At 35.8% G+C, this 24,056-nt stretch overlaps 1 protein-coding gene across 1 annotated transcript in view; it reads right to left on the reverse strand.

Annotated features, from left to right (window-relative positions):
• Nucleotides 1-24,056, reverse strand: part of LOC131820665 (disintegrin and metalloproteinase domain-containing protein 5-like) — a 159,623-nt gene that overhangs the window by 17,650 nt on the left and 117,917 nt on the right. Inside the window, exons 16-18 of the mRNA XM_059156370.1 lie at nt 14,459-14,549; nt 13,738-13,957; nt 260-343 (exon numbers count right to left, since the gene is read on the reverse strand). Coding sequence (XP_059012353.1) covers nt 260-343; nt 13,738-13,957; nt 14,459-14,549 — 395 coding nt within the window. The remainder of the gene's footprint in view (nt 1-259; nt 344-13,737; nt 13,958-14,458; nt 14,550-24,056) is intronic.

Below are 24,056 nucleotides of genomic sequence, written 5' to 3' on the forward strand. Positions count from 1 at the left end.
ACATGGTGCATATAGCAAATCTACCCCTTATATTTACCTAACACTTCATACACCCAGAATCATCTTAAATGTTTCTACTTTATATTCTCTAATAGTTTAGCAACATTTCTTAAGAAAATAAGATTGAGGTTATAAATTATAGACTCTTAGATGACACCAAGCAGCATGAAAATCATCTTAATATTTTTTTTTAAATCTCAAAACTGTTTTATAGCATTGTTCAAAGTATCTTGCTAAAATGAAAATAGAAATTACTTACTCCGTGGCTATTGCAATAAGTAGAGTTGCACTCCTCATCTGTTATCTGGTATTGAACTTTTACACACACAAATTTGACACAATACTAAAAGCAAAAGGAAGTGAAGAATAGTCACACAATCAGATTGTGTGTACAGATAATACATAAGAAAAATTCAAGAGAGTTTCAGAATTCATATTATCAAGAACTGGCATAAAAATACAAAAAGTAAAATAAAGTAATAATTTGAAACATTGAAATAAATGTGAAATAACCTATAAGCCTTCAGATTTTAAAGATGTAACCATATGTGAGAAGTTAGTTTTATTTTCTTACCACCTAGCACTAGAAGTCCACTTAAAAAGGGAAACATCTGGAAAAATAATTTGACTAATTCCTGAGCTCCAGAACTATCCAAGCATTTAAAGATTTTATTTACTTGCTAGAGAGAGAGAGAGAGAGCTAGCACACAAGCAGGGGGAGCGTCAAGCAGAGGGAGAAGCAGGCTCTCTGCTGAGCAGGGAGCCTGATGGGAAACTCTATCCCAGAACCATGGGATCATGGGATCATGACCTAAGCTGATGGCAGATGCTTAACCAACTAAGCCACCCAGGCATTCCCCCAAGAAGCATTTTAAAAATACCTATGACCAGGCTCCACCTGAGACATTTATATCAAAATCTCTGGGTCAGGGTCCACATGATCATCAGAGCAACTAAGGTTGAGAACTATGAGGTGGGAGATTGGGGTCTTAAAATCATGGGTGTGAGTAGCACAGGAAGACAGTTCACTATTCCATGAGGAAAAAATGATGAGAACAGCAAGAATAACAGATAATTATATGCAGTAATAAGACAATGAGAGACTCCCAACTATGATGGTTAAAAGGCCTCCAAAGAAAAAGAGTGTTTTATGTGTGAATTTACACTGTTCTAATTTATGGAATTAATTTTTGTGCCTTTTTCCTAATTATTGAAAAAATTCAGTAAATTCAGTACTTTGTCAAAGAGTTATTTTTTGAGTGAATTTTGTCTTTGGATCATAATAACAACCATGTATGCAAAAAGAGGAGGACCAGGACCCTGGAAAAAATGATTTGAGCCAATATCCTTCAGAATTCAAGGGGAGAGAGACCTCAGATCGTAATTGTATTCCATGTGCTTCCAGATGAGCAAGATGTGATAGAAACTTTGGGTTTTTTCCATGGACTATTTTAAAAATGTATTATATAGAAATAAATTTGAATTTAGCAAGCACAGCTTGTGACTTTCCCTCAAAAAGATATGTCAGTAAAAGGCAAATATCATATGCTTTCAGTCATTGAATTTAAGAAACAAAACAAAGGGGAAAAAAGACAACCAAAAACAGGCTCTTACAGAGAACAAACTCTTGATGCCAAAAGTGTAGAAGGGAAACGGGGGGAATGTACACCTGAAACTAATGTAACTCTATGTTAATTATACTTGAATTTAAAAATACAATACAATAAAATGAAAAGTTTAAAAATATTTTAATTAACTTTCATATTGTAGCTCTTGGAGTTAATAGTTCATAGAATTAATTAGAATATTAAGCTGTTATCAGATATATTATTTTAATAAATATCAGAACTTTCTAATAATCTAAAATTTATTTTATGCTATATTATGTATTAATTCTGTTTTCCTGTTTCTTTCTTTTGAAATTTTTATTTAAATTCTAGTTACTTAACATATAGTGCAATATTGGTTTCAGGGGTAGAATTAGCGATTCATCACCTACATACAACACCTAGTGCTCATCATAATAAATGCCCTCTTATGAGGCTGCGTGAGCAGCTCAGTCAGTTAAGTGTCCCACTCTTTATTTCAGCTCAGGCCATGATCACAGGGTTCTGGGATCAAGTCCTGCCTCAGGCTTTCTTTCCTCCCTCTGCTTTGCTCCCCCCACACTACCCCTACTCACATGCACAGTCTCTGTCTTTCTCTCTCTCTCTCTCTGAAATAAATAACTCTTAAAAAGAAAAATAAAAAACCAGTGCCCTCCTATTACCCATCACCCATCTAGCCAATCTCCACCCACTTCCATTCATCAATCCCAATTGTTCTCTATCTTTAAGAGTCTCTTATGGTTTGTTTCCTCTTTTATCCTCCCCCCCCCCGCTTTTGTTCATCTGTTTTGCTTCTTTAAATTCCACATATGAGTGAAATCATATAAAATTGTCTTGTACTTTTCTTATTTCACTTAGCATAATACACTATACCTCCACTCATGTCATTGCAAATGGCATGATTTCATTCTTTTTGATGGATGAATAATATTCCACATTATATATCTACCACATCTTTTTTATCCATTCATCATTCGATGGACATTTGGGCTCCTTCCATAGTTTGGCTATTGTTGATAATGCTGCTATGTTAGGGAGCATGTATCCCTTTGAATTCACATTTTTATGTTCTGGGGGTAAATACACAGTACTGTGATTATGAGATCATAAGTTAGGTCTGTTTTTAACTTCTTGAGAAAACTCTATATTGTTCTCCAGAATGGCTGCATCAGTTTGCATTTCCACCAAAAGTACACGAGTGTTCATTTTCCTCCACATCCTCCCCAACACTTGTTTCTTGAATTTTTTTATTTTAGCCATTCTGACAGGTGTGAGGTTGTATCCCACTGTAGTTTTGATTTGCATTTCCCTGATGATCTCTGGTGTTAAGCATCTTCTTATGTGTCTGTTGGCCATCTGGATGTCTTCTTTGGAGAAATTTCTATTTATGCTTTCTGCCCATTTTTAACTGGATTATTGGTTTTTAGGTGTTGAGTTGCATAAATACTTTATATATTTTGGATACTAATCTTTTAACAAATATGTCATTTGCAAATACCTTCTCCCATTCTGTAGGTTGACTTTTAGTTTAGTTGGTTTCCTTCACTGTGCAGAAGCTTTTAATTTTGATTTAGTCCCAACAGTTTACTTTTGCTTTTGTTTCTTATGTCTCAGGAGACATATCTAGAAAGAAGTTGCTATGGCCAATGTCAGAGAAATTATTGCCTGTACTCCTCTCTAGGATTTTTATGGTTTCCTGTCTCACATTTAGGCCATTAATCCATTTTGAGTTTATTCTGTGCATGGTGTAAGAAAGTGGCCTAGTTTAATTCTTTTGCATATAGCTGTACAATTTTCCCAAGACTGTTGAAGAGACTTTTTCCCATTGGGTATTCTTTCTTCCTTTGTTGGAAGATCGCCATATAATTACGGGTTTATTTCTGGGCTTCTATACTATTCCATTGATCTAGGTGTCTATTTTTGTGCCAGTACCATGTTGTCTTGATCACTACAGCTTTGTAATAAAACTTGCAGTCTCGAATTATACCTCCAGCTTTATTTTTCCTTTTCAAGATTGTTTTGGCTATTCAGGGTCTTTTGTGGTTCCATATAAATTTTAGGACTATTCTTTTCTAGTTCTGTTTTTTAAAAAAGTGTTGTTTTGATAGGGATTGCATTAAATCTGTATATTACTTAGGATAGTATAGACATTTGAACAGTAATTTGTTCTTCCAACCAAGAACATGGAATGTCTTTCCATTTCATTGTGTCATCTTCAGTTTCTTTCATCAGCATTTTATAGTTTTCAGAGTACAAATTTTCACCTCTTTGGTTAAGTTTATTCCTAGCTACTTTATTATTTTTGGTGCAACTGTAAATAGGATTGTTTTAATTTATTTTCTACTGTTTGATTATTAGTGTTTAGAAATGCAACAGGCTTCTATACATTGATTTTGTATACTGTGACCACACTGAATTCATTTATCAGTCCTGATAATTTTTTGGTGGAGTCTTCAGGGCTTTCTTTTTTTCTTTTTTTTCTTTAATTTCTTTTCAGCATAACAGTATTCATTGTTTTTGCACCACACCCTGTGCTCCATGCAATACGTGCCCTCCTTAATACCCACCACCTGGCTCCATCAACCTCCCACCCCCGACCCCTTCAAAACCCTCGGGTTGTTTTTCAGAGTCCATAGTCTCTCATGGTTCACCTCCCCTTCCAATTTCCCTCAACTCCCTTCTCCTCTCCATCCCCCCATGTCCTCCTTGTTATTTGTTATGCTCCACAAATAAGTGAAACCATATGATAATTGATGCTCTCTGCTTGACTTATTTCATTCATCATAATCTCTTCCAGTATATAGAACATGTCATCTGCAAACAGTGAAAGTTTTACTTCTTCCCTATCAATTTGGATGCCTTTATTCCTTTCTCTTGCCTGATTGCTATGGCTAGGACTTCCAGTACTATGTCAAATAAAAGGGAGAAAGGACATTCTTGTCTTTTTCCTAACCATATAGGAAAAGTTCTATTTTTCCCTGTTGAGGATTATATTACATTAGCTGCGTGTTTTTCAGATGTGGCCATTATTATGTTGAGTCATGTTCCCTCTAAACCCACTTTGTGAAGGGTTTTTATCATGAATGGATGTTGTACTTCATCAAATCCTTTTGCTGCATCTATTGAAATGACCATATGGGTTTTATCTTTTATTTTATTAATGTTATATAGCATGTTGATTGATTTGCCAATGTTGAACAACCCTTGCAACCCAGGAATAAATCCCACGTGATCATGGTGAATACGTTGTTTGATTTGGTTTGCTAACATTTTGTTGAGGATGTTTGGTGAGTTGTTCATCAGGAATATTGGCCATAGTTCTTTTGTAGTGTCTTTATCTGGTTTTGGAATCAGGGTAATGCCAGCCTCATAGTATAAATTTGGAAACTTTCCTTCCATTTCTATTTTTTATAAAATTTTGAGAAGTATAGGTATTATACTTTCTTTTTTTTAAAGATTTTTTTTTAAATTTTTTATTTTTTATAAACATATATTTTTATCCCCAGGGGTACAGGTCTGTGAATCACCAGGTTTACACACTTCACAGCACTCACCAAATCACATACCCTCCCCAATGTCCATAATCCCACCCCCTTCTCCCAAACCCCCTCCCCCCGGCAACCCTCAGTTTGTTTTGTGAGATTAAGAGTCACTTATGGTTTGTCTCCCTCCCAATCCCATCTTGTTTCATTTATTCTTCTTCTACCCACTTAAGCCTCCATGTTGTATCACCACTTCCTCATATCAGGGAGATCATATGATAGTTGTCTTTCTCTGCTTGACTTATTTCGCTAAGCATGATACGCTCTAGTTCCATCCATGTTGTTGCAAATGGCAAGATTTCATTTCTTTTGATGGCTGCATAGTATTCCATTGTGTATATATACCACATCTTCTTGATCCATTCATCTGTTGATGGACATCTAGGTTCTTTCCATAGTTTGGCTATTGTGGACATTGCTGCTATAAACATTCGGGTGCATGTGCCCCTTTGGATCACTACATTTGTATCTTTAGGGTAAATACCCAATAGTGCAATTGCTGGGTCATAGGGCAGTTCTATTTTCAACATTTTGAGGAACCTCCATGCTGTTTTCCAGAGTGGCTGCACCAGCTTGCATTCCCACCAACAGTGTAGGAGGGTTCCCCTTTCTCCGCATCCTCGCCAGCATCTGTCATTTCCTGACTTGTTGATTTGAGCCATTCAGACTGGTGTGAGGTGATATCTCATTGTGGTTTTGATTTGTATTTCCCTGATGCCGAGTGATATGGAGCACTTTTTCATGTGTCTGTTGGCCATCTGGATGTCTTCTTTGCAGAAATATCTGTTCATGTCCTCTGCCCATTTCTTGATTGGATTATTTGTTCTTTGGGTGTTGAGTTTGCTAAGTTCTTTATAGATTCTGGACACTAGTCCTTTATCTGATATGTCGTTTGCAAATATCTTCTCCCATTCTGTCAGTTGTCTTTTGATTTTGTTAACTGTTTCCTCTGCTGTGCAAAAGCTTTTGATCTTGATGAAATCTCAGTAGTTCATTTTTTCCCTTGCTTCCCTTGCCTTTTGCGTTGTTCCTAGGAAGATGTTGCTGCGGCAGAGGTCGAAGAGGTTGCTGCCCGTGTTCTCCTCAAGGATTTTGATGGATTCCTTTCGTACATTGAGGTCCTTCATCCATTTTGAGTCTATTTTTGTGTGTGGTGTAAGGGAATGGTCCAATTTCATTTTTCTGCATGTGGCTGTCCAATTTTCCCAGCACCATTTATTGAAAAGGCTGTCTTTTTTCCATTGGACATTCTTTCCTGCTTTGTCGAAGATTAGTTGACCATAGATTTGAGGGTCTATTTCTGGGCTCTCTATTCTGTTCCATTGATCTATGTGTCTGTTTTTGTGCCAGTACCATGCTGTCTTGATGATGACAGCTTTGTAATAGAGCCTGAAGTCCGGAATTGTGATGCCACCAACGTTGGCTTTCTTTTTCAATATCCCTTTGGCTATTCGAGGTCTTTTCTGGTTCCATATAAATTTTAGCATTATTTGTTCCATTTCTTTGAAAAAGATGGATGGTACTTTGATAGGAATTGCATTAAATGTGTAGATTGCTTTAGGTAGCATAGACATTTTCACAATATTTATTCTTCCAATCCAGGAGCATGGAACATTTTTCCATTTCTTTGTGTCTTCCTCAATTTCTTTCATGAGTACTTTATAGTTTTCTGAGTATAGATTCTGTGTCTCTTTGGTTAGGTTTATTCCTAGGTATCTTATGGTTTTGGGTGCAATTGTAAATGGGACTGACTCCTTAATATCTCTTTCTTCTGTCTTGCTGTTGGTGTAGAGAAATGAAACTGATTTCTGTGCATTGATTTTATATCCTGACACTTTACTGAATGACAAAGAGAAAATCCTGAAAGCAGCCCGGGAAAAGAAGTCTGTAACATACAATGGTAAAAATATTAGATTGGCAGCTGACTTATCCACAGAGACCTGGCAGGCCAGAAAGAGCTGGCATGATATTTTCAGAGCACTAAACGAGAAAAACATGCAGCCAAGAATACTATATCCAGCTAGGCTATCATTGAAAATAGAAGGAGAGATTAAAAGCTTCCAGGACAAACAACAACTGAAAGAATTTGCAAATACCAAACCAGCTCTACAGGAAATATTGAAAGGGGTCCTCTAAGCAAAGAGAGAGCCTACAAGTGGTAGATCAGAAAGGAACAGAGACCATATACATTAACAGTCACCTTACAGGCAATACAATGGCACTAAATTCATATCTCTCAATAGTTACCCTGAATGTGAATGGGCTAAATGCCCCTGTCAAAAGACACAGGGTATCAGAATGGATAAAAAAACCAAACCCATATATATGTTGCCTACAAGAAACACATTTTAAGACCGAAGACACCTCCAGATTTAAAGTGAGGGGGTGGAAAAGAATTTACCATGCTAATGGACATCAGAAGAAAGCAGGAGTGGCAATCCTTATATCAAATCAATTAGATTTTAAGCCAAAGACTATAATAAGAGATGAGGAAGGACACTATATCATACTCAAAGGGTCTGTCCAACAAGAAGATTTAACAATTTTAAATATCTATGCCCCCAATGTGGGAGCAGCCAACTATATAAACCAATTAATAACAAAATCAAAGAAACACATCAACAATAATACAATAATAGTAGGGGACTTTAACACTCCCCTACTGAAATGGACAGGTCATCCAAGCAAAAGATCAGCAAGGAAATAAAGGCCTTAAATGACACACTGGACCAGATGGACATCACAGATATATTCAGAACATTTCATCCCAAAGCAACAGAATACACATTCTTCTCTAGTGCACATGGAACATTCTCCAGAATAGATCACATCCTCGGTCCTAAATCAGGACTCAACCGGTATCAAAAGATTGGGATCATTCCCTGCTTATTTTCAGACCACAATGCTCTAAAGCTAGAACTCAACCACAAAAGGAAGTTTGGAAAGAACCCAAATACATGGAGACTAAACAGTATCCTTCTAAAGAATGAATGGGTCAACCGGGAAATTAAAGAAGAATTGAAAAAAATCATGGAAACAAATGATAATGAAAATACAACGGTTCAAAATCTGTGGGACACAACAAAGGCAGTCCTGAGAGGAAAATATATAGCGGTACAAGCCTTTCTCAAGAAACAAGAAAGGTCTCAGGTACACAACCTAACCCTACACCTAAAGGAGCTGGAGAAAGAACAAGAAAGAAACCCTAAGCCCAGCAGGAGAAGAGAAATCATAAAGATCAGAGCAGAAATCAATGAAATAGAAACCAAAAAAAACAATAGAACAAATCAACGAAACTAGGAGCTGGTTCTTTGAAAGAATTAATAAAATTGATAAACCCCTGGCCCGACTTATCAAAAAGAAAAGAGAAAGGACCCAAATAAATAAAATCATGAATGAAAGAGGAGAGATCACAACTAACACCAAAGAAATACAAACTATTATAAGAACATACTATGAGCAACTCTACGGCAATAAATTTGACAATCTGGCAGAAATGGATGCATTCCTAGAAACATATAAACTACCACAACTGAGCCAGGAAGAAATAGAAAGCCTGAACAGACCCATAACCAGTAAGGAGATTGAAACAGTCATTAAAAATCTCCAAACAAACAAAAGCCCAGGGCCAGACGGCTTCCCGGGGGAATTCTACCAAACATTTAAAGAAGAACTAATTCCTATTCTCCTGAAACTGTTCCAAAAAATAGAAATGGAAGGAAAACTTCCAAACTCATTTTATGAGGCCAGCATCACCTTGATCCCAAAACCAGACAAGGATCCCACCAAAAAAGAGAGCTATAGACCGATATCCTTGATGAACACAGATGCGAAAATACTCAACAAAATACTAGCCAATAGGATTCAACAGTACATTAAAAGGATTATTCACCACGACCAAGTGGGATTTATTCCAGGGCTGCAAGGTTGGTTCAACATCCGCAAATCAGTCAATGTGATACAACACATCAATAAAAGAAAGAACAAGAACCATATGATACTATCAATAGATGCTGAAAAAGCACTTGACAAAGTACAACATCCCTTCCTGATCAAAACTCTTCAAAGTGTAGGGATAGAGGGCACATACCTCAATATCATCAAAGCCATCTATGAAAAACCCACTGCAAATATCATTCTCAATGGAGAAAAACTGAAAGCTTTTCCACTAAGGTCAGGAACACGGCAGGGATGTCCATTATCACCACTGCTATTCAACATCGTACTAGAGGTCCTAGCCTCAGCAATCAGACAACAAAAGGAAATTAAAGGCATCCAAATCGGCAAAGAAGAAGTCAAATTATCACTCTTCGCAGATGATATGATACTATATGTGGAAAACCCAAAAGACTCCACTCCAAAACTGCTAGAACTTTTAAAGATTTTTATTTATTTATTTGACAGACAAGTAGGCAGAGAGGCAGACAGAGACAGAGAGAGGAGGAAGCAGGCTCCCCGTCGAGCAGAGAGCCCGATGCAGGGCTCAATCCCAGGACCCAGGGATCATGACCAGAGCCGAAGGCAGAGGCTTTAAACCCACTGAGCCACCCAGGTGCCCCTAGTTATTAAACTTTCTTTAAATGTTTGGTAGAATTCACCAGCAAAGCCATCTGGTCTTGGGCTCTTGTTTTTTGGGATTTTTTTTTTTTTTTTGACTACGGATTCAGTTTCATTGCTGGCAATCAGGTTGTTCAAATTTGCTATTTCTGGTGTCTATTTTTGTGCCAGTACCATGGCAGTGGGCTTTCTGGTTCAACTTTGGTAGTTTATGTTTCTAGGAATTCATCTTTTTCTTCTAGGTTGTCCAGTTTGTTGGCATGTAATTTTTCATAATATTCTTTTATAGTTCCTTGTATTTCTATGGTGTTAGGAAGTCATGCACACACACACACACACAAAAAAAAATTAGGACCAAAAAATTATAAAGTAGAATTTATAGGAAATATTTTTAAATGGCACAATAATCAAATAACAATTCATTATGATTTTGAGTTGAGCCAAGATAACATAGACCTATTTCTTTAAGTGAAATAAGTCAAGCAGAGAAAGACAATTATCATATGGTTTCACTCATATGTAGATAGCACATAGGACCATAGAGAAAGGGAGGAAAAACTGAGGGGGAAGAAATCAGTGAGGGAGACAAACCTTGAGAGACTCTGGACCCTGAGAAATAAACTGAGAGTTCCAGTTAGGTGGAGGTGGGAAGATGGGATCGTGAGGTGATGGGTATTAAGGAGGGCACATGTTGTGATAAGCACTGGGCATTATATGCAACTAATAAATCGAATACTACATAAAAAAGTAATGATATACTACTATATGCTGGCTAACTGAACATAATAATAAAATAAAAATATAAAAACTCACACTAAAAAAAGAATGAATGTTAGGCAAACTACGGTGTATTCATGTAATGGAATATTTCAACACTAAATATGAACCATTGATACATGTGGCTTTCTAGATAGATCCCAAGGATATTATTCTGGCTGAAAAAAACTAATCTCTAGAGATTTTTAGATAACTCTACTAATATAACATTCTCCAAGTGACAGAATTATAGAGATAGAGAACTGATTAGAACAGAGCATTAGGTATACAAGGGAAAGGTATGACTACAAAATGAAACCATGACAGAGCTCCATTTTGGTGGATGGAACAGTTTTGTATTTTGACTGTGATAGTGGTTTCATGGTTATACATGTTATATAATTGCACAGAACTACACACAGACCACACACACACACACACATTCTTGTAAAATGACGAAATCTAAATGAGGTTTCTATCAAAGTCAATTTCCTGTTTTTTATATTTTACAGGTTAAAGATATTAAGAAAATCTGGATGTAGGATAGAGAGGACCTCTCTAACGTATTTTACTTTCCATTAAAGTATAGTTACTTCAAAATTAAAAAGTTTAATTAAAAAAAGACCACCAATAACTGTGACTAATTCTGTGTAAACAAATTTTGTGTAATGGTTTTCCTTCTTTATATTTTTCTCCATTTCAAAAATTATTCAAAGATATAGTATCTTTATAATTTATATTTCTATTAATTTCATAATATTAAGACAGTGAAAAAATGCTATAAGCACAAAAAATACTGGAAATACATGTTCTGAACAATAAAGAGAATTTATCTCTAGGTGATAATAATATGAATGATTTTTTCCTTTTCTGTATTTTCCAGTCATTTTTGATGTATGTGTATTATTTCAAAATGAAAAATTGTATTAATTTTAATAAATCAAATAAAATTCAGCCAGAAAATATAAAATAAGCACTTTAGAACTGATTCAATTAATCACCACAAAATGTGTTAAGCAAAAAAAAAAAAAAGTTCAAAAGCATTTATAGTATGTAATATTATTTTTTGTTTAACAAAGGAGGTATAAGAAATGTACATATCTGCTCCATTGTGCAACATTGTGCAACAAATAAAAGGTAAGATAGCTAAAACTAAAAAACTACAATAATAGAAACTAATAATGAAAACTAATTGTTTCTCTACTGGGAGTGGGGAGAAATGAGAATGGATAGAAGGTTTACAGGGTTTACAGGGATGGGAATGGATAATTCTCTGAGTATAACCATATATAGTTTTGAATCTTTTAAAAAAAAATTTTAAAGATTTTATTTATTTGGTAGAAAGAGGGCACATGTGAATAGTAGTGTGTGTGGGGGGTAGGAACAGAGGGAAACACACAAGCAGACTCATACTGAGCACAGATCGAGTCTCTAGGCTCAATCTCACAACCCTGAGATTACAACCTCAGCTAAAATCAAGGGTTGGGCACTTAACTGACAGAGTCACCCAGTTGCCCTTATAGTTTTAAATCTTAAAAATCATTTTATATTTCACATATCAGAAACTAAGCTAAAATAAAATGAACAGGACAGGGAGAAATCAAAAAAACTTACTGTTTTTCAAATGAACAATCTAACCACATTAAGAAGAAAAATGAATAAACCCCCCCAAAAATATTAAATAAAATATTTTTACATACACTTCAGGCTAAGGGCAAGAAAAATTTCACAGTGGAATGAACTAGCAATTCTGAGATAGTTTAATGTGGACATCCAAGGATGGAATTTATATAGATAACTGTCAAAGAAAGTGTCAAAGTATATCACTATCATAGAAAACAGTCAAAAATATGAAAAGATATGAGGCTAGAATGAAACCTATATTGTGGATTCAATTTGAAAGTATAATTTTGACCTCATGCTTTGTAATGTAGATATGCATATATAGAAATATTATATACAGCATACGAGTGTGAGTATATATACATGTATACATATATACATATATTCATGTATATGTATCATGTTATCATATGCTTGAATCCTATGTAGATATAGATATACATTTCCTAGCTCTGTCTATTGATGGGGCCAAAAGTGACACTCCCAACAGCAGAAAGGAAAATTAATACCTAGATCTTGGTTTCTAAATACTATTTCCCATTTCAATGAACCAGGGTTCCTTGGAGAATGGCTGATTTTAGGAACTGGGGCAGGAAACATTCAGTATTAATGAAGAACATCTTGTGATTCTATAAAGTAAGGAAGCACTCAAAAAGAAAAAAGAAAAAAAAAAACTCTCACAGTGTTAAGAGTTTGCCAAAGAGACACCAGTTGACTGAAAGAACTCACAATGGCCAAAGCTAGAAAAACTTGAACAATGAAATCAATAAAGTAGTACTGGATTATAACCCAGGCCATAATAACATAAATATCCAAGAGTCTACAATGTTACAAATAAATGACTGAATAAATAAATGGAGAACAGAGAAACCTTTGGTGCAGAGGAATTAAAAATAATTTATGTAACTACTGAGCCCCCAAGAAAGTGAAATAATACTTCCTACTCCTTAAGTATGGGCTATGCAAAGTAACTTCAGGGAAGTACAATATGGAAAGGGAAGTAAAGAGTAACTTAACAGTGAGAAATTTGACAAATATTACCTCAGCCAGGTGATCAAGGTTAACATCAATACTTGATAATGATATGATGAAAGATACTTTACCTCTGAGGTCTTCCTCCCAAAAATATATAAACCCAGTCTAATCATAAGAGAAATGGCAGACAATCTTAATATGAGGGACATACTACAGAATACCTGACCAGTTCTCGAAACCGTCAAGGCTATCAAAAACAAAGAAATTAAGAGAAACCGTTACTGTCAAGAGAAGTCTATGAATACAAAATTGATAAATGTAATATGGTATTTTGGGTGGAATCCTGGAAAAGACATTACGTAAAAGAATTCTGAATGAAGTGTGGAATTTATTTAATATAATATATAAACATTGCTAGTTCATTAACTATAACAAATGTACCATATTACTATTAGATGTTAATAACTGGGAAAATTGGATATGTTGTTTATGGGCAAGAGTTATAGTATGTTCTAAAACTGGATGTGGTGATACATTAATCAAAAGCAATGAATTGTATATATCATGAATGACTATTACAGTAAACAATATTTCAACAAAGCTGTTTAACAATGAATTGTTTGGTGTATTGTAAAAAATAATTGTTAAAACACTTGAAATTTTGTAGTTCTAATTACCATCTCAGGACCACACACAGTGCCATCTTGTACAAATGTATCATCTCTATCTTCAGGATTTTCATATGTTGTCCATGAATTTTTAGGTAAGTTTTCATTGAGTCGAAATGTAGATACACATATTTCATCTTGGACATGTGTATAAATCACTGACAAATTTGCACGTGATATTAATGTTTTATGTGGCCAGGCACAAACTAATTTTCCACATAGAAGATTACTAGAATCATAGGGCAGAGAAAAAATTCTCTTATTATTTACTGAAATAACATAGATTCCTGATATACCTATGTTTAAAAAAAAAAAAAAAGTCTTACAAATTTAACTCCAGGTGTCAACAGTATTCTCTCAGAAAACTTTCGGAGAACACTGATTTATGTATGATGTGGCTATTTTTGTTCTGTGAGTCTATGTGCTAAGGGAAAAATTAATGATACCTGCAACCTGAAAGCCCTGGTCTGTCTTATATTAGCTTCTTAAATTTGAGCAAATCACCAGTCTTCAATTCTTTCATTAGTAAAATAAAATAAATAATTCTCACTACAAATATCATTGTCGTAACATTATAGGCACTGAATACATATCATTTGTAGGCAATGGATAATACTGTTCAGTTCAGATCATAAAACAAAGAAACCTGTGATAAACTGTCATATATTCTAGGATCTTAGCAATATATAACCTATATCCCAAACAAAATTATAAATTTCTAAATACGTACGGATTACTGCAAAAATCTCGACCACAGTTTCCATATCTATCTCCTCTTGTATTTACTTCATCATAACAAGCAAATGGACCACCTCTAGAAGCTAAAAGAAAAAAAAACATATAAATTACAGTACATAATTCCAATAATCATTATAGAAATAAACTCACTTTGGAAATTAATAATGTGACAGCTAAGGAGGTTTATAATTATCTAGCATTAAAAGGTTGCTCAGGCAGCTTTGGGGGAGGCAAGATAACAGAAGAGTAGGGACCCCATTTCAATCAGTCCCCTGAATTTAGCTGGATATCTACCAAACCATTCTAAATATCCACAAAATCAGCCTGAGATGTAAGAATATATATCTAGACCTCTACAAGCAGAAAAGTGCTGCCTGTTGCAAGGTAGGAAGAGCAGAGTTATGAAGCTTCAGGGAGATATTGGAAGATAAACAGAAGGGTGAGGGAGCCTCCATAAACTGGCTCCTAGAGAGTGATATAACACCAGAGCACAAAAGTGTCCTGTGCCAGGGTCTGGACAGCAGTAATGGCTGGGAAAGGGCTTTAGTGCAGTGCCCAGGCAGGATCCAGGAGCTGCAGGTGCATGCATAAGCCTGGGGCCCTGGGCAGTTTTAGAAACACAAAGGGCATGGACACTCCCAGGCCCCTGGGATGACCTCAGAGAATCACTGTGGGCGTGAATTGTGAGAGGCTGCGGCTTTCTGCAGTACACAGAGAAACAGAGAATGTTTGCCCTGGAGGATACAGTGAAGACAACCAACTTTAATTTCTCTGCTCTGGGCCAGAGGTTTGGGTGTGACCATTTTTGCTCTGACCCTCAAGGAGGCACGGAAAGCAGAGAGAACAAAATCTCAAAAAACCAGTCTCCACTGATCTCATCCTCCCAAAAGGAGGCAGGACAACTCTGCCCAAGCAGGTTGCCTTAGAAACAACAGCAGCCCAAGCCCCCAGAAGATCTACTGGAAGAACAAGAGGACGACAATTGTAGTGTCCCTATAAAACTGTAAAATCCCAACACTGGCAAAAATAGCATATTGAGCTCCAGTCGTTGCCTCATGGCTTGTTTATTTTTCAGATACAAGTTTCTTTTTCTTTTTATTCTTAGCAATATATAACCTACATCCCACCTTTTTCTTGTTTTTTTTTTACCCTTTTCTCATTTCAACTGCATGTTCAATATATCAACTTATATTTCATAGTAGCTTTTTTTAACTTGTATTCCACATCTGTATTTTTTTTTTTTAAGATATATGCTTCAGGGTAGTCCTTTTCTCCCTACTCAATATTACCTTTGTATATATACAAGTTTTACTTTCCCTGTAATTTTAGGAAGTAGTATACTCTAACAAACAGAACAAAATACTCCCAGGAACAACTTAAACCCTACTTTGTCCACACTGAGAGATTGCCCCCTTTATTCTTTTTTTTTTTTTTTTAATTTTAAAATTTTACAAATTTTATTCTTGTGTTTTATTTTGGCTTTGCTTTTTCAGTGGTGACTTCTGACCACTCCAGATTTTCTTAAGATGTATCTTGCTTGGGTTGTGGTTGATATTTTGAACTCTGCACATTCTCTTAACCATCCCTCAACAAAATGACTAGGAGGAGGATCTCCCAACAAAGAAAAAAAAAAACAGAAACAATGGCCTCTGCCACAGATCTAATGGATGTGGATATAACCAAAATGTCAGAGATAGATTTCAGGGTAGCAATTGTGAGGTCAATAGTTAGGCTTGAGAAAAGCATTAGTAACAATATAGAATCTCTAAGGGCAGAAATGAAATCTAATCAGGCCAAACTAGAAAATGCTATGAATTAGATGCAGTCTAAACATGATACTCTAACATCCAAGGTAAATGAGGCATAAGAACAAATTAGTGATCTAACAGATAAGCTGGTAGAAAAGAAGGTAGCTGAGGAAGAGAGGGATAGGTGGCTAGAAGCCTGTGAGAACAGACTTAGAAAGATCAATGATACCATGAAATGATCCAATGTCAGAGTTATTGGGATCCCTGAGGGGGGAGAGAAAGAGAGATGATTAGAAGGTATGATTGAGGAACCAGAAAACACCTCAAATAGCCAAAGGACTATTGAAAAAGAAAGCCAAAGTTGGTGGCATCACAATTCCGGACTTCAAGCTCTATTACAAAGCTGTCATCAAGACAGTATGGTACTGGCACAAAAACAGACACATAGATCAATGGAACAGAATAGAGAGCCCAGAAATAGACCCTCAACTCTATGGTCAACTAATCTTTGACAAAGCAGGAAGGAATGTCCAATGGAAAAAAGACAGCCTCTTCAACAAATGGTGCTGGGAAAATTGGACAGCCACATGCAGAAAAATGAAATTGGACTATTTCCTTACACCACACATGAAAATAGATTAAAAATGGATGAAGGACCTCAATGAGGGAAAGGAATCCATCAAAATCCTTGAGGAGAACATAGGCAGCAACCTCTTTGACCTCAACCGCAGCAACTTCTTCCTAGGAACATCGCCAAAGGCAACAGAAGCAAGGGCAAAATGAACTGTTGGGATTTCATCAAGATCAAAAGCTTTTGCACAGCAAAGGAAACAATTAACAAAACCAAAAGACAACTGGCAGAATGGGAGAAGATATTTGCAAATGACATATCAGATAAAGGGCTAGTATCCAAAACCTATAAAGAGCTTAGCAAACTCAACACCCAAAGAACAAATAATCTAATCAAGAAGTAGGCAGAGGACATGAACAGACATTTCTTCAAAGAAGACATCCAGATGGCCAACAGACACATGAAAAAATCTTCCATATCACTCGGCATCAGGGAAATACAAATCAAAACCACAATGAGATATCACCTCACACCAGTCAGAATGGCTAAAATTAACAAGTCAGGAAATGGCAGATGCTGGCAATGATGCGGAGAAAGGGGAACCCTCCTACACTGTTGGTGGGAATGCAAGCTGGTGCAACCTCTCTGGAAAACAGCATGGAGGTTCCTCAAAATGTTGAAAATAGATCTACCCTATGACCCAGCAATAGCACTACTGGGTATTTACCCTAAAGATACAAACATAGTGATCCAAAGGTAAATTTTTTTAATTTTATTTTTTTCTTATTCTATTTTCTTTAGCTGTTCCTTTTTCCTATTTTAATGTTTTTAAACTATTTTATCTTAAAGATCTTTTTTATTGTTATAGTCATATTCTATTCCTTCATTGTGTTTAGCCTTATTTTTTGTATACATATAAGTTTCTTTTCTTTAAAATTTTAGGATACAATTTTTTTCTAATATATCAAAATATACCCCAAATCTAGTGCATGCCTCTATTCTAGTCTCTAGTCTGATGACATTCTCTTCTCTTTCTTTTTTCTTTTTCCAACCAACTTATCAATTCCTTTTTTTAGAATCCTTTTTAACTTTCATCTTTACAGTCATATTCCATCCCTTCATAGTGTTTACCCTTATATTCATATATATGTATATATAAGCTTTTATATAGAGAGATATATTTTATATATATTAATATATATATTTTATATATATATATATATATATATATATATATATATATATATATGCTTTTCTTTCCTTAAAATGTTGGGAGGTAGTTTCTTCTAAGAGACCAGAATACACCCAAAATCATGTGGGTGGCTCTGTTCTATTCACCAGTCTAATATATATGGTTTTTTATTTTTAATTTTTTATTTTTCCCCCATTCTTCTCCCCCCATTTAAGATCTCTTCTGATTTGGTTGGCAGATATTTTTCTGGGGTTTTGCCACCCTTTTAGTATTTTATTCTCTCATTCATCTATTCTTATCTGGATAAAATGACAAGGTGGAAAAACTCACCTCAAAAGAAGTGCCACCCTTTTAGTATTTAATTTATTCATTCATCTATTCTTATCTAGATAAAATGACAAGGTGGAAAAACTCACCTCAAAAGAAGAACAAGAGGTAGTACTGACAGCTAGGGACCTAATCAATACTGACATTAGTAAGATGTCAGAACTAGAGTTTAGAATGACTACTATCAAGGAACTAGCTGGACTTGAGAAAAAGCATGGAAGATATTAGAGAATCCCTTCTGAAGAAATAAAATCCCTTTCTGGAGAAATAAAAGAACTAAAATCTAACCAAGTTGAAATCAAAAGAGCTATTAATGAGGTGCAATAAAAAATGGAGATTCTTACTGGTAGGATAAATGAGACAGAAGAGAGAATTAGTGATATAGAAGAACAAATGACAGAGAATAAAGAACCTGTGCAAATGAGAGACAAACAACCTCTGGACAACAAGGGGAGAATTTGAGAGATAAGTGTTACCATAAGAAGAAATAATATTAGAGTAACTGGGATCCCAAAAGAAGAAGGAAGAGAGGGGCAGAAGGTATAATGGAGCAGATTATAGCAGAGAACTTCCCTAATTTAAGGAAGGAAACAAGTATCAAAATCCAGGAGGCACAGAGAATCCCCCTCAAAATCAATAAAAATCAGTCAACACCCCATCATCTAATTGTAAAACTTAAAAGTCTCAGAGACAAAGAGAAAATCCTGAAAGCATCTTGGGACAAAAGGTCTGTAACCTACAATGGCAGAAATATTAGATTGGCAGTAGACCTTTCCACAGAGACTGGCAGGCCAGAAAGGACTGACGTGATATATTCAGAGCACTAAAAGACGAAAACATGCAGCCAAGAATACTATATCCAGCTAGGCTATCATTGAAAACACAAGGAGAGATAAAAAAAAAAAAAAGCTTCCAGGATAAAAACTGAAAGAATTTGCAAACACCAAACCAGCTCTACAGGAAACATTGCAAGGGATCCTCTAAGCAAAGAGAGAACCTAAAAGTAACATATACCAGAAAGGAACAGAGACAATATACAATATCAGTTACCTTACAGACAATACAATAGCACTAAATTCTGATCTTTCAATAGTTACCCTGAATGCAAATGGGCTAAATGCCCCAATACAAAGACACAAGGTATCAGAATGCATTAAAAAAAAAAAAAAGACCCATTGATATGCTGTCTACAAGAAACTCATTTTAGACCCAAAGACACCTCCAGATTTAAACGGAGGGGGTGGAAAACCATTTACTATGCTAATGGACATCAAGAGAAAACTGGGGTAGCAATCCTTATATTGGATAAATTAGATTTTAAGACAAAGACTATACTAAAAGATGAGGAAGGACAATATATCACACTTAAAGGATCTGCCAACAAGAAGATCTAACAATTTTAAATATCTATGTCCCTAACATGAGAGAAGCCAATTAGATAAATCAGTTAATAACAAAATCAAAGAAACACATCAACAATAATACAATAATAGTAGGGGACTTTAACACTCCCCTGACTGAAATGGATAGATCATCTAAGCAAAAGATTAAAAAGGAAATAAAGGCTTTAAATTATATACTGGACCAATGGACATCACAGATATATTCAGAACATTCCATTCCAAAGAAAGAGAATACACATTCTTCTCTAGTGCACATGGAACATTCTCCAGAACAGATCACATCCTGGCTCACAAATCAGGACTCAACCGGTACCAAAAGAATGGGAGTATTCCCTGCATATTTTCAGACCACAATGCTTTGAAACTAGAAATCAGCCACAAGAGGAAAGTTGGAAAGAACTCAAATATATGAAAGCTAAAGAGCAACCTACTAAAAAATGAATGGGTCAACCAGGAAATTAAAGAAGAATTGAAAAAATTCATGGAAACAAATGGAAATGAAAACACAAGTAAACAAAATCTTTGGGACACGGCAAAGGCAGTCCTGAGAGGAAAGTATATAGCAATACAAGGCTTTCTCAAGAAACAAGAAAGGTCTCAAGTACACAACCTAACCTTACACCTGTAGGAGCTGGGAAGGAATAGCAAATAAAGCCTAAACCCAGCCTGAGAAGAAAAATAGTAAAAGATCAGAGCAGAAATCAATGAAATAGAAACCAGAAAAATAGTAGAACAGATCAACAAAACTGTAAGCTGCTTCTTTGAAAGAATAAATCAACAAAGTTCTGGCCAGACTTATCCAAAAGCAAAGGAAAGGACCCAAATCAATAAAATCATGAATGAAAGAGGAGAGATCACAACGAGCACCAGAAACATACAAACAATTATAAGAACATATTATGTGAAATATATGCCAGCAAATATGACAATCTGAAAGAAATGGATGCAATCCTAGAGACATATAAACTACCAAAACTTGGAACCAGGAAGAAATAGAAAACTTGAACAGACCCATAACCAGTAAGGAGATTGAAGCAGTCAACAAAAATCTTCCAAAAAAACAACACCCCAGGGCCAGACAACTTCCCAGGGGAATTCAACAAATATTTAAAGAAGAGTTAATGCCTATTCTCCTGAAAGTGCTCCAAAAAATAGGAATGAAAGGAAAACTTCCAAACTCATTTTATGAGGCCAGGGTTACCTTGATCCCAAAACCAGACAAAGACCCCTTCAAAGAGGAGAATTATAGGCCAATATCCTTGATGAACACAAATGCAAAAATTCTCACTAAAATACTAACCAATAGGATCCACCAATATGTGAAAGGAGTATTCACCATGGCCAAGTGGGATTTATTCCTGGGCTGCAAGGTTGGTTCAACATCCACAAATCAATCAATGTCATACAATGCAATAATAAAAGAAAGAACAAGAACCCTATGATATTCTCAATAGACACTGAAATGGCATTTGACAAATTACAGCATCCTTTCTTGCTCAAAAGTCTTCAAAGTATAGGGATATCACCATCATCATCAAAGCCATCTATGAAAAACTCACAATGAATATCATTCTCAATGGGGAAAAACTGAGACCTTTTCTCCTAAGGTTAAGAACACAACAGAGATGGCCACTATCACCACTGCTATTCAACACAGTACTAGAAATCTTAGCCTCAGCAACTGAAAAAAAAAAGGCAACATCGAAATCGGCACTCTTCGCAGATGCTGAGATGCTTTATATGGAAAGCCCAAAAGACACGACTCCAAAACTGCTAAAACTTAAGCAGGAATTCAATAAAGTGCCAGGATATAAAATCAGTGTACAGAAATCAGTTCCATCTCTATACACCAACAACAAGACAGAAGACAAAGAAATTAGGGAGTCCATCCCATTTACAATTGCACCCAAAACCATAAGATACTGAAGAATAAACCTAACCAAAGAGGCAAAGAATCTGTAATCAGGGAAATATAAAGTACTTGTGAAGGAAATTGAGGAAGACACAAAGAAATGGAAAAATGTTCCATGCTCCTGGACTGGAAGAACAAGTATTGTGAAAATGTCTATGCTATCTAAAGCAATCTACACATTTAATGCAATCCCTATCAAAATACCATCAATTTTTTCAAAGAAATGGAACAAATAATCCTAAAATCTATAAGGAACCAGAAAAGACCCTGAATAGCCAGAGGAATGTTGAAAAAGAATGGCCAAGCTGGTGACATCACAATTCCAGACTTCAAGCTCTATTACAAAGCTGTCATCATCAAGACAGTATAGTACTGGCACAAAAACAGACACATAGATCAATGGAACAGAATAAAGAGTCCAGAAATGGGCCCTCAACTCTATCGTCAACCAATCTTCGACAAAGCAGGAGAGAATGTCCAATGGAAAAAAGACATTCTCTTCAACAAATGGTGTTGGCACATGCAGAAGAATGAAATTGGACCATTTCCTTATACTACACACAAAAATAGACTAAATGGATGAAAGACTTTTTGAATCTATCAAAAACCTTGAGGAGAACATAGGCAGCAACTTCTTCAACTCTAGCAGCAGCTACTTCTTCCTTGACAGATTGCCAAAGGCAAGGGAAGCAAGCACAAAAATGAACTATTGGGACTTCGTCAAGATCAAAAGCTTTTGTACAGCCAAGGAAACTGTCCACAAAACCAAAAGACAACTGACAGAATGGGAGAAGATATTTGCAAATGACATATCAAATAAAGGGCTATATCTAAAATCTATAAAGAACTTATCAAACTCAACACCCAAAGAACAAATAATCCAATCAAAAATTGGGCAGAAGACATGAACAGACATTTCTGCCAACAGACACATAAAAAGGTGCTCCACATCACTCGACATCAGGAAAATACAAATCAAAACCACAATGAGATACCACCTCACACCAGTCAGAATGGCTATAATTAACAAATAAGGAAATGACAGATGTTGACAAGGATGTGGAGAAAGAGGAACCCTCCTATACTATTGTGGGAATGAACGGTGGTGTAGCCACTCTGGAAAACAGTATGGAGGTTCCTCAAAAAGTTGAAAATAGACCTGCCCTATGGCCCAGCAATTGCACTACTGGGTATTTACCCAAAGATACAAACGTAGTGATCTGAAGGGACACGTGCACATGAATGTTTATAGCAGCAATGTCCACAATAGCCAAACTATGGAAAGAATCTAGATGTCCATCAACAGATAAAATGGATAAAGAAGATGTGATACACACACACACACACACACACACACAATTGAATATTATGCAGCCATCAAAAGAAATGAAATCTTGCCATTTGCAACAACATAGATGGAACTAGAGGGTATTATGCTGAGCAAAATAAGTCAGTCAGAGAAAGACAATTATCATATGAGCTCTCTGATATGAGGAATTTGAGAGGCAGGGTGGGGGGCTATGTTGGGTAGGAAAGGAAAAAATAAACAAGATAGGATCAGGTGGAAGACCGACCATAAGAGATTCCTAATCACAAAACAAAAGGGTTGCTGTTGGGTTGTGGGGTTGGGATGGTGGGTTATGGACATTGGGGAGGGTATATGCTATGGTAAGGGCTGTGAAATGTGTAAGCCTGATGATTCACAGACCAGTACCCCTGGGACAAATAATAACATTTTATGTTAAAAATAAATACTGAAGCAAGAAGAAACAGAAAATCTGAACACACTTAAAATTGAATCAGTAATCAAAAAACCTCAAAAACATAAAAATCCAGGATCTATAAGGATTCATAGCTGAATTTCACCAAACATTTAAAGAAGAGTTAATACCTATTTTCCTCAAACTTCCAAAAAATAGAAGGAAGCTTAAAATACACTCTATTGCAACCATTACCAGCTTGATACCAAAACGACATAAACACACCACAAAAAGGAAAACTATAGGTCAATATCTCTGGGGGACATACATGCAAAATCCTCAACAAAATATCAGCAAATCACATTCAACAATATATGAAAAGGATCATTCATCATGATCAAGTGCATCTAGGGTTGGAGCGATGGTTCACTATTTACAAATCAATCAATATGATACACCACATTAACAAAATGAGGAATAAAAATCATATGGTCATCTCATTAGATAAAGAAGAAACATTTGACAAAGTACATTAATGCATGATACAAACCTTCCATAAAGTGGGTTTAGAGGGGCTCTGTCCCAACACAATAAAAATCATATATGAAAAACCCACAGCTAACCTCATATTCAGTGAAACACTGAGCAACTTTTCCTCTAAGATCAGGAATAAGACAATATCCCACTCTCGGGTGTCTGGGTGGCTCAGTGGATTAAAGCCTCTGCCTTTGGCTCAG

Source organism: Mustela lutreola, chromosome 18, assembly GCF_030435805.1.
Source record: "Mustela lutreola isolate mMusLut2 chromosome 18, mMusLut2.pri, whole genome shotgun sequence".
NCBI lineage: Eukaryota > Metazoa > Chordata > Mammalia > Carnivora > Mustelidae > Mustela > Mustela lutreola.